The 16490-nt window shown below is 54.6% G+C and overlaps 1 protein-coding gene across 8 annotated transcripts in view; it reads right to left on the bottom strand.

The window, feature by feature from the left end:
- The window catches only part of LOC116954451 (schwannomin-interacting protein 1-like), a 310676-nt gene that overhangs the window by 25090 nt on the left and 269096 nt on the right, over nucleotides 1-16490 (bottom strand). For 6 of the 8 annotated variants that reach the window (XM_032974973.2, XM_032974974.2, XM_076052287.1 and 3 more), the window contains 3 exons: nucleotides 9908-10026; nucleotides 5922-6042; nucleotides 1111-1326 (listed from right to left, as the gene is read on the bottom strand). In XM_032974973.2, coding sequence (XP_032830864.2) covers nucleotides 1111-1326; nucleotides 5922-6042; nucleotides 9908-10026 — 456 coding nt within the window. Of the gene's footprint in view, nucleotides 1-1110; nucleotides 1327-5921; nucleotides 6043-9907; nucleotides 10027-12965; nucleotides 13136-13654; nucleotides 13841-16490 lie in introns of those variants that run through there. The other 2 variants (XM_076052284.1, XM_076052289.1) reach the window with 2 other exon arrangements.

Raw genomic sequence — 16490 nt, forward strand, 5'->3', positions numbered from 1 at the left:
ATAGCTTCAAGAAGTCAAAGAGTCACCACTTGTTCGCCATCATTGTCAACGCGTTGCCTGGAATCCTCTCCAGGTGGTCTCCAGAGCCCGGAGGCGGCAGCACATTTCTCGTGGAATTGTTGCAAATTCTCGGAAGTGTTTACAGTTTTTTTTTTTTTTAAAGCGCCCTGTGTATGCCACTGGTCGCATCTGGCATTCGGCTTCGGCTAGTCGGCGTGCTGCCTCATAGCAAAGCGAACAGTGTGGTTGGACTCGGAGGAGTGTTAACCTATGGCCAATTAAGTGTTGGGCTTGAGCTCATGGTGATTGCTGTTGCACCGCTTCATAGCTATGCCACTAGTGCTATGGCTATGTTAGGGTTGTGTGGTTAGGCTAGGAACAATTTTGTTCCATTTTTAATCTAGCATTGGTGATGGGGGGCTAGGTATCAGTGTCATCCTTTGGCTACTCTATCTTTGGGTTGGGCCAGGTCAAGTGTAGTCCTTGCGCCTAATCTGGCATTCTGGTGGGGGGAGGGGGGGGCACACGCAGCGCTGTTCCATAGCTCAGCTCGTGTTGAGGATGGGCGAGGTCAGGGGTCGGCAAGCTGCGGCAGCGGAGCCGCGCGTGACGTCATCATTCGGGTGCATTGCGGCTCTTGAAATATCGCGTTGTTTTTGTTGTTGCTTGTTACCGAATTCGAAAGAAACAAGCCAGGCTCTTCTGTGTTGAATTTTGATGTAAAGCTTTCGTGACTGCAGTAATTCATATTCTTAGCTCTTTCGGTAAAGTCACGTTGAAGGGAAACAATAAAACAATAAAATATATATAAAACAATAAAAATTCTCACGACGTTTCGATCATCACCTGATGACGACCGTTTGCGTTATGGTCGAAACGTCGTGAGAATTTTTACTGTTTTATATATATATTTTATTACTTTATTGTTTCCCTTCAACGTGACTTTACCGAAAGAGCTAAGAATATTATTAATCTTCTGCGTTGCTTTGGTTTGCCGACCCCTGGGCCAGGTTCGGTGTATCCCCCCGTGGCCGAGCCAGTGTTGCGGCCGGCCCCAGGGGGGGACAGCCGTTGCGGCGGTGCCGAGCTGTCGCTCGCGCGCTCACTCACCAGGTCGGCGACGGGCGACTTCTTGCGGTTCTGCTTCTCCACCTCCACCTGCATGCGCGCCATCGGTCGTGCCATGGCGAGCGCCAGCTTGGCCTCGGCCTGCAGCTTGCGCTGGCACGCCGAGAAGTCGAGCCCATCGAGGGACTCCGACTCCGAGTCCGTGCCAGCCTCCGAGTCGGCAGAGTCGCGCTCTGAATACGACGAGCTCTGCTTGCTCTGCGCGGGGAACACCAGAGGCGGGGTGGGGGGGGGGGGATGGTGTAGCGGTTAGCGCTACACTGCGCGGTGAACCCGGGTTAAATTCCCGCCCACGGCCAACACCGGTGACGATTGCCTGAACCGGTCCTGGGCTTCCCCTAGGTCGACTCGGCCTCAAATGAGTACCTGGTGCGGTGTGTAAACGTCGCCACTGGGGAGACAAAGGCGGTCGGGCGTGGTGCTGGCCACCCATCACCTCGTGTACCGTTGTGGCCTTTACAGGTGCTCGCTAACAGCACTTGCCCCTACAGTCTGTTAAGGCTATACGGGGGATCTTTGTCTTTGGTCGTGGTGAGCGTGGCGGTGGTGATGGTGAGTGTGGTGGTGGTGGTGATTGTGAGTGTGGTGGTGGTGATGGTGAGTGTGTTGGTGAGCTTGGTGATGGTGGTGGTGGTGAGCGTGGTGGTGATGGTGGTGAGCGTGGTGGTGGTGGTGGTGAGTGTGGTGGTGATGGTGAGTGTGGTGGTGGAGGTGGTGAGTGTGGTGGTGGTGATGGTGAGTGCGGTGGTGGTGATGGTGAGTGTGGTGGTGATGATTGTGAGTGTGGTGGTGGTGATGGTGAGTGTGGTGGTGAGCGTGGTGATGGTGGTGGTGAGCGTGGTGGTGATGGTGGTGAGCGTGGTGGTGATGGTGGTGAGTGTGGTGGTGGTGGTGAGTGTGGTGGTGGTGAGCATGGTGGTGGTGATGGTGGTGGCGGTGAGCATGGTGGTGGTGGCGGTGGTGGTGAGTGTGGTGGTGGTGGTGGCGGTGAGCATGGTGGTGGTGGTGGTGAGTGTGGTGGTGATGGTGAGTGTGGTGGTGAGCGTGGTGAGTGTGGTGGTGGTGATGGTGATGAGTGTGGTGGTGGTGGTGGTGAGTGTGGTGGTGATGGTGGTGGCGGTGAGCATGGTGGTGGTGGTGGTGAGTGTGGTGGTGGTGGTGAGTATGGTGGTGGTGAGCATGGTGGTGGTGATGGTGGTGGCGGTGAGCATGGTGGTGGTGGTGGTGGTGAGTGTGGTGGTGGTGGTGAGCATGGTGGTGGTGATGGTGGTGAGCATGGTGGTGGTGGTGAGTGTGGTGGTGGTGAGCATGGTGGTGATGGTGGTGAGTGTGGTGGTGAGCGTGGTGAGTGTGGTGGTGGTGGTGAGTGTGGTAGAAATGTGGCGATAGGATAACACGTGATGATGATGCTGCTAACAAAAAAACACTAAGTTCAGCGTGACACTTGGCTTAGCTAAATTCCAGCTCTGAGAATAAAGAATATTCTTTTCATTGCCACTCCGGTTAGCACGGTTGGCTACATGCAGTGCGAAAGAAGTTCTGCACACACATACAGTGAGGGAAAAAAGTATTTGATCCCCTGCTGATTTTGTACGTTTGCCCACTGACGAAGAAATCATCAGTCTACAATTTTAATGGTAGGTTTATTTGAACAGTGAGAGACAGAATAACAACAACAAAAATCCAGAAAAACGCATGTCAAAAATGTTATAAATTGATTTGAATAAATTTTACCCCTCTGCAAAACATGACTTAGTACTTGGTGGCAAATCCCTTGTTGGCAATCACAGAGGTCAGACGTTTCTTGTAGTTGGCCACCAGGTTTGCACACATCTCAGGAGGGACTTTGTCCCACTCCTCTTTGCAGATCTTCTCCAAGTCATTAAGGTTTCGAGGCTGACGTTTGGCAACTCGAACCTTCAGCAGCTCCCTCCACAGATTTTCTAATCCAGCGCGCTCCGCGTCACCCGATGACATTCAACCGCCGCCAGGGGAAGATCGAACTGGCTACCTCTGGACTCCAAGCGCGGTGCGCTTTATTTATAATAATAATAAAAGCAAGCCCCCCCCCACCCCCACCCTCACCCCATAAATCCGCGGCTCAAGGTGGGATTCGCTTTAAGATGTCGCTTGCGATGCGACGCTCGTTGTGCACGCACCGCAAGGGAGGCGACGGCGTGAATCCCATTAGCGCGTCACTTTTCCCTCGCCCCCCCACCACAACCGCCCGCGTCCATCAAGAGCGAGCTGCCCGCCCGCCGGCCCGCCTGCCACTTCAATCGGCCCCCCACGCCGCCGACTCACGACGCGGAACGCTTCAAACGAGCGGCAGATTCATGAGCGGTCGGGGACGCGACATCGCGCCGCAGACAGACACCGCCCTCGCCCTCGTGCCGCGGCCGTGGGCGGTAACCGTCGTCGTCCCGCACGGACGCTGCCGCTGGGTGGGCCGGAGGTCCGTGGGGGTGCGGGGGGGAAATTGAAGAAAGTTGCTCCGCTGACACCCGGCTCAGCCTCGCAAAACGAGATTCTCCCCGCCTCTTTGAAATTCTCACCCGCTTGAGATGAAACTCGATTGCAACCGCCGCGCGGAGAGGCCCCGGCCGGCGAACGCCGGGCGGGCCGCGAGCCCGCTTGCGCCGTCGTCGCACCGTGTCGCCGTCGGCCCGCGGTGGAGCGGTGGCGCAGCGGTTAGCGCACTTGCGATAACGGACCCGGTGACCTCGGTTTGACTCCCAGCCACACGGCTAACATCGGCGATGAGTGACGTCCGATTCCCCGCTGGGCTCCTTACCTCTCCACCCATCACCAATTCGCCTGACCCAGTATGGTGAAGCATGGTCAAGCAGCACCCATGACCGATACGATGTGGGGCAGTCTTCATCCAGCAAGTGCATTGACCATGAATGGCTGTAAAGTATTAGTATCACACCTAATTCGCCGCCCGCATTCAAATCTAGACGAGGGCTTGGCCAGTTTATTTTTGTTTTTCGCAAAGGGAATTCCAGCCAACAAATAATACCGGGATAATGTATGCACGGCAACAACAACAACAACAGCAACATTGCGAGGCAAACATAGACGCGCACGCACGCACGCACGCACTCACATGCCGGTGGCGTTTAACACACGGCAATAAAACAAAGCATTCGAAATAATGGCACTGATTAAACGCAGGGACCCGTGACATACGGTCCGATTATGCGGCCGTTATTGACGATGCCTTCAACCTTCGGCTCGCCAAAAAAAGAACCACCACCACCCCCCCCCCCCCGCCTCCCATACCCCCCGCACCCCCTCTCCCCACGCCACGCGCGTCGTCCCGAGCCGCGTCGATCCGGGCGCGCGAGCACGACGGAGCGTGCCGCCGCCGCCGCCGGAGCCGTCGGTGCCGTTGCACTCACTCTCGTAGTTCGGTGATAACGCCGCTCGACGTTCCAGAAGTTGCCGTCGTGAGAGCGAACCGGGCCCCGTCCTTGCCGCCCGCGGTTCGGACGGAAGCTGCGGAGGCTCGGCGAGCGGTGGCGGTGTGCGACGGTAATCTCGACCTGGCCATGGGTTTATTCTGAGTCTCCGTCCTCGGGGGGCGGACGGGGGGTCTTTGGTTCCGATCCCCCTCACCGCTGGTGGATTTTTGCTCTACGGGCCTTAGTCGACTCAAGCCGTCGGACATTGGACCCCCACTCTTGAAGTTATTGTCGGGGTTAGGAGTGGCGCAATCCGCGTCACCTTCAACCAATATCATCAGGTCAGCCAATCCGCGAACTCAGTTTGCTTCATTGTGCCACTGTGCGCGTATGTATATATGTTGAACTTTGTTCGCACCACCGCACGTAGCCACCCGTGCTGATCGGAGGTGCGGGAGAAGGACAACAAGCTAGACAACTAAACGCAGTTCTTAAAGAAGTGAGTTTTCATTCTCGATTTTAAAGTGCATCACAGCTCCCAGTGACTTCCTAACATCGGAAGGAAGAGCGTTCCAGGCGGCCGCAGAAGCGCGCCTGAGAGTGCGCGATTGGGGTGAACCGCCTTTGTTCGACGGACAGCCAGAAGCCGCTGCTCGCGAGGATGACCGGCGTCCTCGTGATGATGGTTCAGCGACGCTGCGACTCGGAACATTTGCGCAATATTCCGCCGGGCAACATTTTTTTCCCATCAGTGTACGTTGAGCTTTTCCCGCGCCATACGTAGCCAACCGTGCCGATGGGAGGCGCGGGGGATAGGACAACAGTCGCGTGCGAGCGGTTTGTTCGGCCATCCGTCTTGTTTCCGCCGTCTCGTTGTGGTGGTCAAGTTCCCGAAGAAGCTTCCAGAACGTGGAGCGACACGCCGGACATCGTACCTGGCAACGCGGGGGCGCAAGCCGCAAGCAAATCTCCGCGGCACAACCGCGAAAAACCTACGCGGCCACATTTATTTACTCTCATTATTATTATTATTTAGATTCATAATCGCTTTCTTTCGTCTTACGTCGAGTAGAAATGTGCATCGTGTCCCAAAACAAACGAATGATGAATTAAAAATATTGGTCGTTAAAGCCTGCGTGCAGAATAACTATTCAGCTCAACTCGCATTTCACCGCTACTGCCGCTGAACCGATAATTTGGGAACAATCTTACGCGGAGGAAATGCGCCGCGTTTACGGCCATTAGGCTGCGGTCAACCCGAACCTCGCGAGACAACGCCGTCCGTGTGCGAGAAAAACCGTGCCAAGCCCGAGTGACCACGCCCCCAAAATGCCGACAGTGGTCTGCCCCACGTGCGGCGTCGCGTGCGCGCGACGGGTGACGTACCACCGGGGAGAGGGGGGTGTCGGGGCTCGCGTCGGTCTTGCTGCTGTCGTCGGCGTCGCTCTCCTTGTCGCTGCCGCTGTCGTTGACGAAGCAAATCTGCAGGTTCATGCCGCTCTGCAGCCTGCGGCACAGCAGCGCACCGCCGGACCGTCGTCAGCGCACCGCCGGACCGTCGTCAGCGCACCGCCGGACCGTCGTCAGCGCACCACCGGACCGTCGTCACTGTTCCCGCGTCTCTCCGCGTTTTCCTACGTCGGTTTGTTAACCCCTGCTCGTCTGTTAGCTCGTTCCTATGTCTGCGTGTCAATGTTTATTGTCTGTTCATTCGTCCGGTCCATCTGGTGCAAGGAATAAAATGGGGGTGGGGTGGGGTGGGTGGGTGGGTGGGGGGGTAAGAAGGTGGGGGGGCATCCGGCTCCCTCCCCCGTGCAGTTGCACCGCCTGCACTCGCGACGGCGACACCACGGGGCAGCAGCGTGTTCTCTTGGGGGCCGCACCGTGGCGAGGAGGTTCAGTGAGAGCCAACGTTCAGTCCGAGGTTCGTGCTTTGGGTGCGACTTCTCAATATGTTTACCCATTTTGTTCGGCAGCAGGGTTTTCATTCGCTCGGTGCGCATGCGTGCCTGTGTGCTGGGCTTCTTACGCGCCGCGCGTAGCCAGCCGCGAAGATGGGGTTTGCTCCTCACGTACAATAAATGTGCGGCGTTGTGGGATGCTTGTTGCCATGAATGACGCCGTTCAAAATGAAAGTATTATTAACGCTAGGCATCAATGTCAGTTCTGTGTGCAACTGTAGCTTTATCCTCTCTCTCTCTATGTCCATGTGCGGCATGCTACGTCAGCCGTGCCAAAGTCTACGTCTCCCTCCCCCCCGTCAGCCGGTCTCCTGCGCGTCTGCCAGTGCACTTCTCTTTATAGGCATCTCTCCGCGAGGCCCTCGATTTGCCGCGCGTCACGGAGACGCGCGGCGTGGTTGGCACGGGGCCCCGCTGTGTGGAATTTATTCAAGGGAGGCGCGGCCGCGCCGTTGCTTTTAAAAGGCGTTGTGCTCGCCCGTGCCACACGCCGTCCCGCGTGGCCTTGTGGGAGCCTCGGTGCCGGTGAAGTTGCCTTGCTTTAGTCACGGGAGGCATGTACGGCAGAATTCCCAAACTTGGCCAACGAATGTCTCGGTCTCGCTGTGGCCTCGCCGCCTCCAACCGGAAGACGTACCGGTAAATGTATTTTATTTTATTTTTTCTTCCGATTCATCGGGACGGAATGGGAAGATAAACTGATGCTGTTGACCTATAAAGCTTTTGAAGGGCTTACTGCACATTAGAGGCCGTCCATAAATGACGTCACACACCTGGGGAGGGGGGGAGGGCGGTCAGATATTTGTGACGATGTGTGACGAGGGGGGGAGGGGGGGTTTGAGGAATGTGACGTCACATCAAAATGCGCAACTTTAAAAAAAATATAAACAAAGGAATTGTTATAACAACACTAATTTAGATTAATTTTCATTATTAACTATTTGATTATTTAAATTTACAAAGGTCACCTTTTATTTATTCCATGAAGAAGCATTTTGCTTCTCCATGGGAGAATGTAGAAGCATATATTTTGTAAATCTTTTCAATGATTGTTATTAAACATTTAGATTTTTATGATTCTACCAGGGCTTTTCATTCTGTGGAATGACTGATTTTTATAATTGTACTCTCCATTTTGCTTCGTTCTACTACAAAGTTTCAGGTATTTTTTACAGTTATAATTGCTTTTAATATTTTATAATTACAAGAGCATTTCAATATAATAATCTGAACATCTGCAGTTTTAGTTAGACTTTGAATATTTTCAAATGAATTTTATGCTAAATTTCAGCTTTCCAATGCCTCCTTTTTAATACGTGTTTTCTCCTACAACATCAGAGTGCAGCGCCACATTAAATACGCACTACAATCACAATAGTTTAAAGCGATTTGAAGCATGTTTTATTTTTAAAATGGAAATATGGTTTTGGGGCGGGGGGGGGGTAGCAGAGCTTTGTGACGTCATATTTGAAGGGGGTCTGACTTTTGTGATGCCGTGTGATGAGGGGGGGAGGGGGGGGGTCAAAAATCGGCCAAAATCGCGTGACGTCATTTATGGACGGCCCCGAAAGGCAAAATCCCCTGCAGGAACTGATACATTTATATATTTCACCAAAGTCCTTAAGATCTTCTGATCTCCAACTGCTCAGCACTTTTGATGATCGGGCTTTTGTTAGCGTGGCACCCAAACTGAGGAATACCTTGCCACTTGAAATCAGGCAATCGGAGTCGGTATTAATAAAGCTACCTCGGCTGTCGCACCACACGTAGCTTCGGGTCTTCTCGGCCACAGTCGTGCCCTCCCTACTCTTTACTTGCGAAACGTGGACCCCCCCTAATGGAACATCTTCACCAGTGAGAAACATTTAGGCTGCCCTACCACACACACCGCACACACGCACACACCACACACACACCACACAACACACCAAACAACACCACACACACCACACACATACCACCGCACACACACCACACACACCGCATACACCGCACACACACCACACACACACACACACCACACACACACCACACACACACACCAAACACACACCACACACACACCGCACACACGCACACACCACACACACAACACACAACACACCAAACAACACAACACACACACCACACACACACTACCGCACACACACCACACACACCGCACACACCGCACACACACCACACGCACACACACCGCACACACACCACACACACACACCACACACACACCACACACACACACCGCACACACACCACAGACACACCACACACACACCACACACACACACCGCACACACACCACACACACACCACGCACACCACACAGACACACACACTACACAACACACACACCACACACACCCCCCACACACACCCCTCGCACACACACCACACACACACCACACACACCACACCGCACACACACCACACACACTACACACACACCACACACCACACACACACTACACACCAACCACACACACACCACACACACTACACACCAACCACAAACACACCACACACACTACACACACACCACACACACACCACACACACTACACACACAACACACACACACCACACACACACCACACACACACCACACACACTACACACCAACCACACTCACACCACACACACTACACACACACCACACACACACCACACACACACCACACACACACCACACACACACCACACACACTACACACCAACCACACACACTACACACCAACCACACACACACCACACACACTACACACACACCACACTCACTACACACACAACACACACACACCACACACACACCACACACACACACCACACACACACTACACACCAACCACACACACACCACACACACTACACACCAACCACAAACACACCACACACACTACACACACACACTACACACACACCACACACACACCACACACACTACACACACACACCACACACACTACACACCAACCACACACACACCACACACACTACACACCAACCACACACACACCACACACACTACACACCAACCACACACACACCACACACACTACACACACACCACACACACTACACACACCACACACACACACACCACACACACTACACACACACCACACTACACACACAGTACACACACTACACACACACACCACACACACTACACACACACACACTACACACCACACACACCACACACACACACAACACACCACACACACACCACACCACACACACTACACACACACACTACACACACACCACACACACCACACTACACACACTACACACACTACACACACACCACACACACCACACTACACACACACACCACACACACACACACACCACACACACACGCTACACACACACACCACACACACTACACACAGGTGGATGTTCCATCACCTGGACGAGAGGCTCGGCTTCCCGCTCTTGCTGCAGTTTGTGTAGATGCCGGGGCCATCGTCGAAGAAGCCTCCCAGGGCGAGCTTCTGGCGGATCGACTCACGCTCGTTCCTCTGCGCCTGTCAAGAGGCAAGGCCGGGGGTGGGGTGGGGGCGTGGAGGAGGGGGGGGGAGCGGGGGGACGGTGGGGGGGGGGCGTGGAGGAGGGGGGGGAGCGGGGGGACGGTGAGGGGGTTAAACTCCTCGGCGGGTTATTGACTGCGGGATTCGACGTCCACGGCCAAGCGTGGGGGGCATCTGGGGACAAGCCGCCACGTGGGGCTGCTGCTGTCACGTGAGCCCCCCACCCTCTCCCCCCCGCGCGCCCCCCCCCCCCCCGCCGAAGTGCCGGGAATCGTGAACGCGCGCCCCGGGTGGGGAGGGGGTCACGCGAATCGTCAAATTTGCAGACATTCAGCGAAATCTTGGGAAATGGCTGCAGATGCTTAATGTGTTCAGTGCGGTGCTTCGCTCTGTGTCATTGCAAAAATACGATACATTGGGGGAGGCGAGCGGTGGGGGGGGGGGGGCGATGGGACACCCACCACTTCATTTCGTGAGCTCACCGTTAATGATTGTTTTTTTTTAACCGAACCTCTGTGCTGTTGAATTTTACGAAAAGAATCACATTGGCAAAAATCGTTAAAACCTTGCAACTCAATTGACACGTGTGTGTGTGTGTGTGTACAGAGTGCGGGGAGTGGTTGGCGCAGCGCTTAGCGCTCCGAAGCCGGCAAGTGATATATAAACTGGTCCTGGGCTTCCCCTAGGTTGACTCAGCCGGATAAAGAGTTCTATGCCTGGTGCGCATGGTTTTTCGCCCTTCATTGAAGCTCGCGAACAGCACTTGCCCGAGCAGTCCATGAGGCTACACGGGCATATGTCAGCACGTGTGCATTATACAGGTTTAAACCTGTACTGTAATTTAATCGAGATTCCTACAACATTACATTCTGAATTGTGAATATAAAGTTACTCTTTTTCTTATCAAATAAAGTTGCTTTGCCATCTGGGATTCACCCACGAGGAAAAAAAAAGGCACATTTATCAAAGGTTTGGGTTGTGACCCAAGCCTTGGAGATACAAACCAGGGCAAAATGGAAATGTGAAAATATTCACGTGTTTTGCCCTGACTGCTACCTTGACAATTCAAACATCCGGAGGACAAATGCACGTTAGAATGTGTTACACAATACGCTGTTGCGTCTGCATTTTCTTTCCGAATAATTGTATTTTAACAGCAATCAATTATCTTGTTGTTTTTTTCTCTCTCGATGCAATCGCCGACGCTTCGGGCAATGGTCCTGCTTCAGAACACATAAATGCCAACGTCGCCCAATGTATATATATATATTTCTATTGTTTTACTTTAAAAGCCACACACAGTGTGACCGACACACGTGCTGAGGTCATGTGCTTTGTTATTTGTGCTTTGCACCGTCGTAAACGCTGCGGCGGCAGTAGCAGCGGCAGCATCACCAAAGAATGTTTTTTTGTTTACGGAGCAATACACACGACGCACAAATAATATAAGGTCCACTGACCTATATGAGTTCTCATTAAATACATATTACCCATCAAATGATTCAGTAATCTCTCTTCATAATGGAAGCACAGCAAAGCCACGAAGTGATACAGCTCTTTTTCAGAAGCTACCTGGCCACAAATGATAGCTCAACAAAGTGGCTTATCACAATGTGGAAATATTTACATCAGCGGCCAAACACTCTGAAGGCATGTTTCTAAATGCGGAGGGAAAAAAACCCGGAGGATTCGAGGGAAGAAAAAAAAACATTCACGCGACCAACGGGGCGAGAGACACCGCAAACTCCAAATACGCAGCAGGCGTCAGGGGTTCGGGATCGAACCCAGGTCTTCCTGCCGTTAACATCTCGTCACGGCGGCGCCCGTAAGATGAACGACGCAACGCTGCGACGAGGGCAACCGTGCGGACAGCGAGCGGGCGCCGCCCACGACCCTGCTGCTGCCGTCACCGCTCGTGAGCCTAAATGGGTAATTTCGTCGTGGATTTCGCGTTGGAAAAAAGCAATGTGGGGGTCTTACAACAAAGGACGCGTTTGTGTTTTTGATGGCGAAGTGAGTCGGCGGCAGCTGGAAAGGAAGGCGCGGGGAGAAGTGACCTTGCGATCGGCGTTTTAACACCTTTCCACCACCACCACCCCCCCCACACAAAACAATAAACAAGCTCGAAATCTGGTGAAGGCGCGGCGCAGCAATTGTTCGCTCGCTCGCCGCTGCCGGCAGAAACGCCACCGCTCCAGGCAGACCACTGAGCCTCCTCCTCCTCCTCCTGCACGTTGGCCAGGCGTCTCGGAAGAGATGGGCAGCGCAACACACTTTGCCCTGCCGCACGCTCCATGCCGATCGACTGACCGCGGTCGCACCGATCTGTGCTGCTGGGTGGACGCAGGTGGTGGGTAAGGGGGCGGGGGATTTTAGGGAGTAGCACCTCCGTGTCAATCTGCCGCGCCAAGACGTCGACGGGAAGCGCAGACCTCTGGCTCGCAAGTCCGGCGCGCGCGGACCCGTCACACCGCGGCAGTGCGTCACGTGCGTATGTTCGGCAGCGCTCTTTCGCGCCGTACGTGGCCGAGCTCGCTAATCGGAGGAGCACGCACGCCAATGCATTATTATCATTATTATTAGTGCACTCAAAAACACGGAGCGGAACCCCGATTTTCAACGCGGTCTCATTCATGAAAAGCACTTCGCACGTTTGTCGCCCATCGCAATTCCCCGAGGCCGCGGGAGCGAACAGGAACAGGTGAAACGATGGGCGACGCTCCCAACGGCGGCGGGGAGAGGCGAGAGAGGAAGCGATGAACACGGGAGGGCTTTTTCTTTCGGCGCTCCACATTCAAAATCTGCACGTGGTCACCCCCCCCCCCACGCCCCCACCCCCCTCCCACTACCTCACAACCCCCTCTACAAAAAGCCCCACTGCGGTAACGCATCGGCGACACCGGCATTAATCACCGCAGATCGCAATCCCTCCTTACCTTGTAGTAGGTCATATCTCTACTCTAGCGGGTCGGGAGGGGGGGGATGGGGTGGAAACGTCCGTGGATGAATGCAATCTGAAAGAGAAGGGAGCGCAGGGCCCCGGGGGGATCCCGCTCCACGCCTCTAGCGCGGAGGGTGGAGATTAAGAAGCGGCCGGTGACGGCTCGGAGCGGGTCGAGTCTCCGGTGAAGCCGAGAGTGCGAGGCCCGGGGATGCGGTCGAAGGAAGGGGGAGGGCCGACGGGAGTGGGGGGGGGGATTAGGGGGGGCACGTCAGCAGAGTATTCCTAGGGCCCCGTCCGCGGGTCACGCAGCTGTTTCCCTCCATCACGGCAAGGCCGCCGCAAGTGCCGCCCCCGTGCCGGATCGTTGGAAAAATTTTTACCGGGGCGGCGTGGGGCGATCGGAGGAAGCCAGGGGGGAAGATGAGACCCAGACAGATGCTACCACCTCGCCACTATCGGCCGAGGGCTGCCACTGTCCTCTCGGTTCGATGTAGCCGTCCAAGTCAAGCTGGGATATGAACGTCCCGGCTCGGCAAGGCTTTGCGTGATGAATGCATCGGCCCCTCGAGCCGATGCATTTACTTGAAAGTCCTCCCGGCAGTGCTAGCTTCACGCACCTCCGATTAGCAGGCGTGGGAAGGCTATGGACGCTGCGCAAAAAAAAGAGTTCAACGCACGCACCTCGGAGGTGGCCGCCCCTACCGCCGCAGCTGCATCTTTACGCCGGGCAGCGGGGAACTTCGCTTGGCATGGCCCGAGATTTGAATTCGTACGGAGAGGGTTCCCCCCACCTCTGCTGTGCACTGCGCCGCTCCCGTAAGAGTGCGACGGTGGTGGAACCGCCGGAGGCATCGCTGGCGTCTCAGATGACTCACAGTCGCTCCGTTTAACAACGCCCGGCCACTCGACACCAGCAACCCCCCCCCACCCCCCTACATTCTCTCCCCCCCGCTGCTGTCTGATAAATCTCCCGCGTAATCCACCTCGTGCCTCACAGCATTAAACATAATAATAATAACAACTAAGCGACGCCTTGGTTTCCGCAGCCCCGTTAGTGGAGCAGGTCCCTCGTACCCCAGCGAGCATTCGCTCCACCTCTGCCCGCCGGCCCCGACGCCTGCCTCTCGGTGGCCTCATCCCACAGGACTCCCCTCAAGGCCACGGAGGCCCTTGCCTCCGCCGCCGCCGCCGGTTTGAGGTCGTGCTCACCGCGCACAAAGCGCTCGCCTCACCCAAACGAACGGCAATGCCTCGCCAATCTCACCGAGAAGCGTGAACCACCATGGGGCCGTCCATAAATGACGTCACGCGATTTTGGACGATTTTTGACCCCTCCCCTCCCCCCTCGTCACACGGCGTCACAAAAAGTCAGTCTGCCCCCCCTTAAATATGACGTCACAAAGCTCTGCCCCCCAAAAAATATATATAACACATGCTTCAAATCGCTTTAAACTACTGTCATTGTAGTGCGTATTTAATTTGGCGCTGCACACTGATGTTCTAGGAGAAAACATTTATTAAAAAGTCTATTTAATTAAGTAGAACGTGTTATCTATATTTATTAAAAGTTGCGCATTTTAGATGTGACGTCACATTTCTCAACCCCCCCTCGTCACACATCGTCACAAATGTCTGACCCCCCCCATCCCCCGCAGGTGCGTGACGTCATTTATGGACGGCCCCAATCACGCGAACGCCGGCCATCCTCGCAGTAGCGGCGGCTTGCGGCTGTCCGTCGAACAAAGGCGGTGCTCACCGCATCGCGTGGCGCTTGCAGACGCGCTTCTGCGGCCGTCTGGAACGCTCTTCCTTCCGCTATTAGGAAGCCACTGGAGCTGTGCACTTATGAGTCGTCTAAATTGCAAAACTCATTTATTTAGCATTGCTTTTCCTGTTTAGTTTGTCGTCCTTCCCCCCGCACCTCCGTGCAGCACGGTTGGCTACGTACGGTGGTGCAAAGAAAGTTCAGCATTTATACGCACACACAGTGGCGCAATGAAGCAAACGGTGGATATTTGTTTACACATCGAAATACTATTGGCCGAGTTCACGGATTTGCCCGGCCTGGCGATACTGATTTTTTCTTCTTTGGTTCTCTCGGTGAAGTCACCACGTAGAATGAGAATAAAATTAATAAATTGATAAAAAAAAAATAACACGATAAAATTCTCACGACGTTTCGGCCCACAACACAAGCGGCCTTCATCAGGTGAAGGGACGAGACTGTCTGGTAGGACAGCGCTGGCGATACTGGTGGAAGGTCGCGCCACTCCAAACGCCGACAATAATTTTCAGAGTGGGGGGGGGGGTCCAATGTCTGACGGCTTCAGTCGATTCAGGCCCAGAGGGCGACGCGTGAGCGACACGTCCGGCGTGATGCGCGCTCCGTTCAGCGCTCCCCCCCGAGGCCCCCCACTCGTCATCGCCGTCAGTGCCGCCGAGGTCGCGACGATCCGCGCGAGGGCGGGGACGGGGGCGGGTTCACAATCAAAGCGGGAGGGGAGGGAGGGGGGCCTCATTTAAAAACTAAGCTAATTTTTATTTTTAATTTTAACAGCACGGGATAACTAAAAGACAGCGTGCTCTTGCTGGGAATCACTTCGGCGTCTGATTCTGGATGGCTTTCAAGGTCATTTCTCGACGATGCTCAAAGGCTGTTTATTTTTTTTAAAGAGTCCCGAAAATTTCAGAATAAAAGCGGCTCCCCGTGGCTCCCCCTCTCTCGGTCTCTCTCCTTCATCGCCCCCGCTGTCGTCCCCCCCCCCCACCCCCTTCCTGTTATATTAAACCAATTTTTTCTTTTATTTTACCAAGTTAAGGCCCACTGAGCTATATAGCTCTTTATTTTAGAAGCGACACGGCCACAAATGATGTCTCAATCAAGCGGCTTATCATCGTGTGGAAATTTATATCAGCCGAAAACCCTAAACGCGTGTTTCTAAATGCGGAGGGAAAAACCGGAGAACATGGAGAATAATCCGCGCAACCACGGGGAGAGAGACACGCAACCTCCAAATAAACAGCAGGCGTCAGGGTCGGGATCGAACCCACGACCTCTTGTATACTGGGCGAGGTAGTCAACATCTTGACTACCTCGCCCTTTACCCACCTGCCCACCCAGCAATACAACGTGCGCGGTGGGGTAAAGTGCGGCTGATCCCACTTCTTCCAAGGTGTCCGGCCATCGCGAAAAATAACCGCGGCGCAAGTTGTTGTCGGGGCGGCGTTGGATAACGGTGCCCCGCCCAGCAGAGGCCCTCTGCGGTGACCTGCGGCACGCAGAGCCTCTGGGCGAGGCTGCGGGGGTCCTCGTGCCGTCCCTCGATTTGTTTACACGGCAAGCACCCCCCCCACCCCGCGACTGCGTAAATAAACAAAGCAGCGGGCAAACTGATCGCGAGCGGCTCCCGATAGCCCTCCCCCGCTCATTAGCTCATCTCCTGCAGGGCATCTTTGATGTACGCACACGTTTAAGCAGATGGTTCTTAATTAGGCCGGTCCCAAACTGTAGCTTCCT

This window comes from Petromyzon marinus, chromosome 55 (genome assembly GCF_048934315.1).
Source record: "Petromyzon marinus isolate PM22_M1 ecotype Great Lakes invasive population chromosome 55, UKy_Petmar_22M1.pri1.0, whole genome shotgun sequence".
In the NCBI taxonomy this organism is placed as follows: domain Eukaryota; kingdom Metazoa; phylum Chordata; class Hyperoartia; order Petromyzontiformes; family Petromyzontidae; genus Petromyzon; species Petromyzon marinus.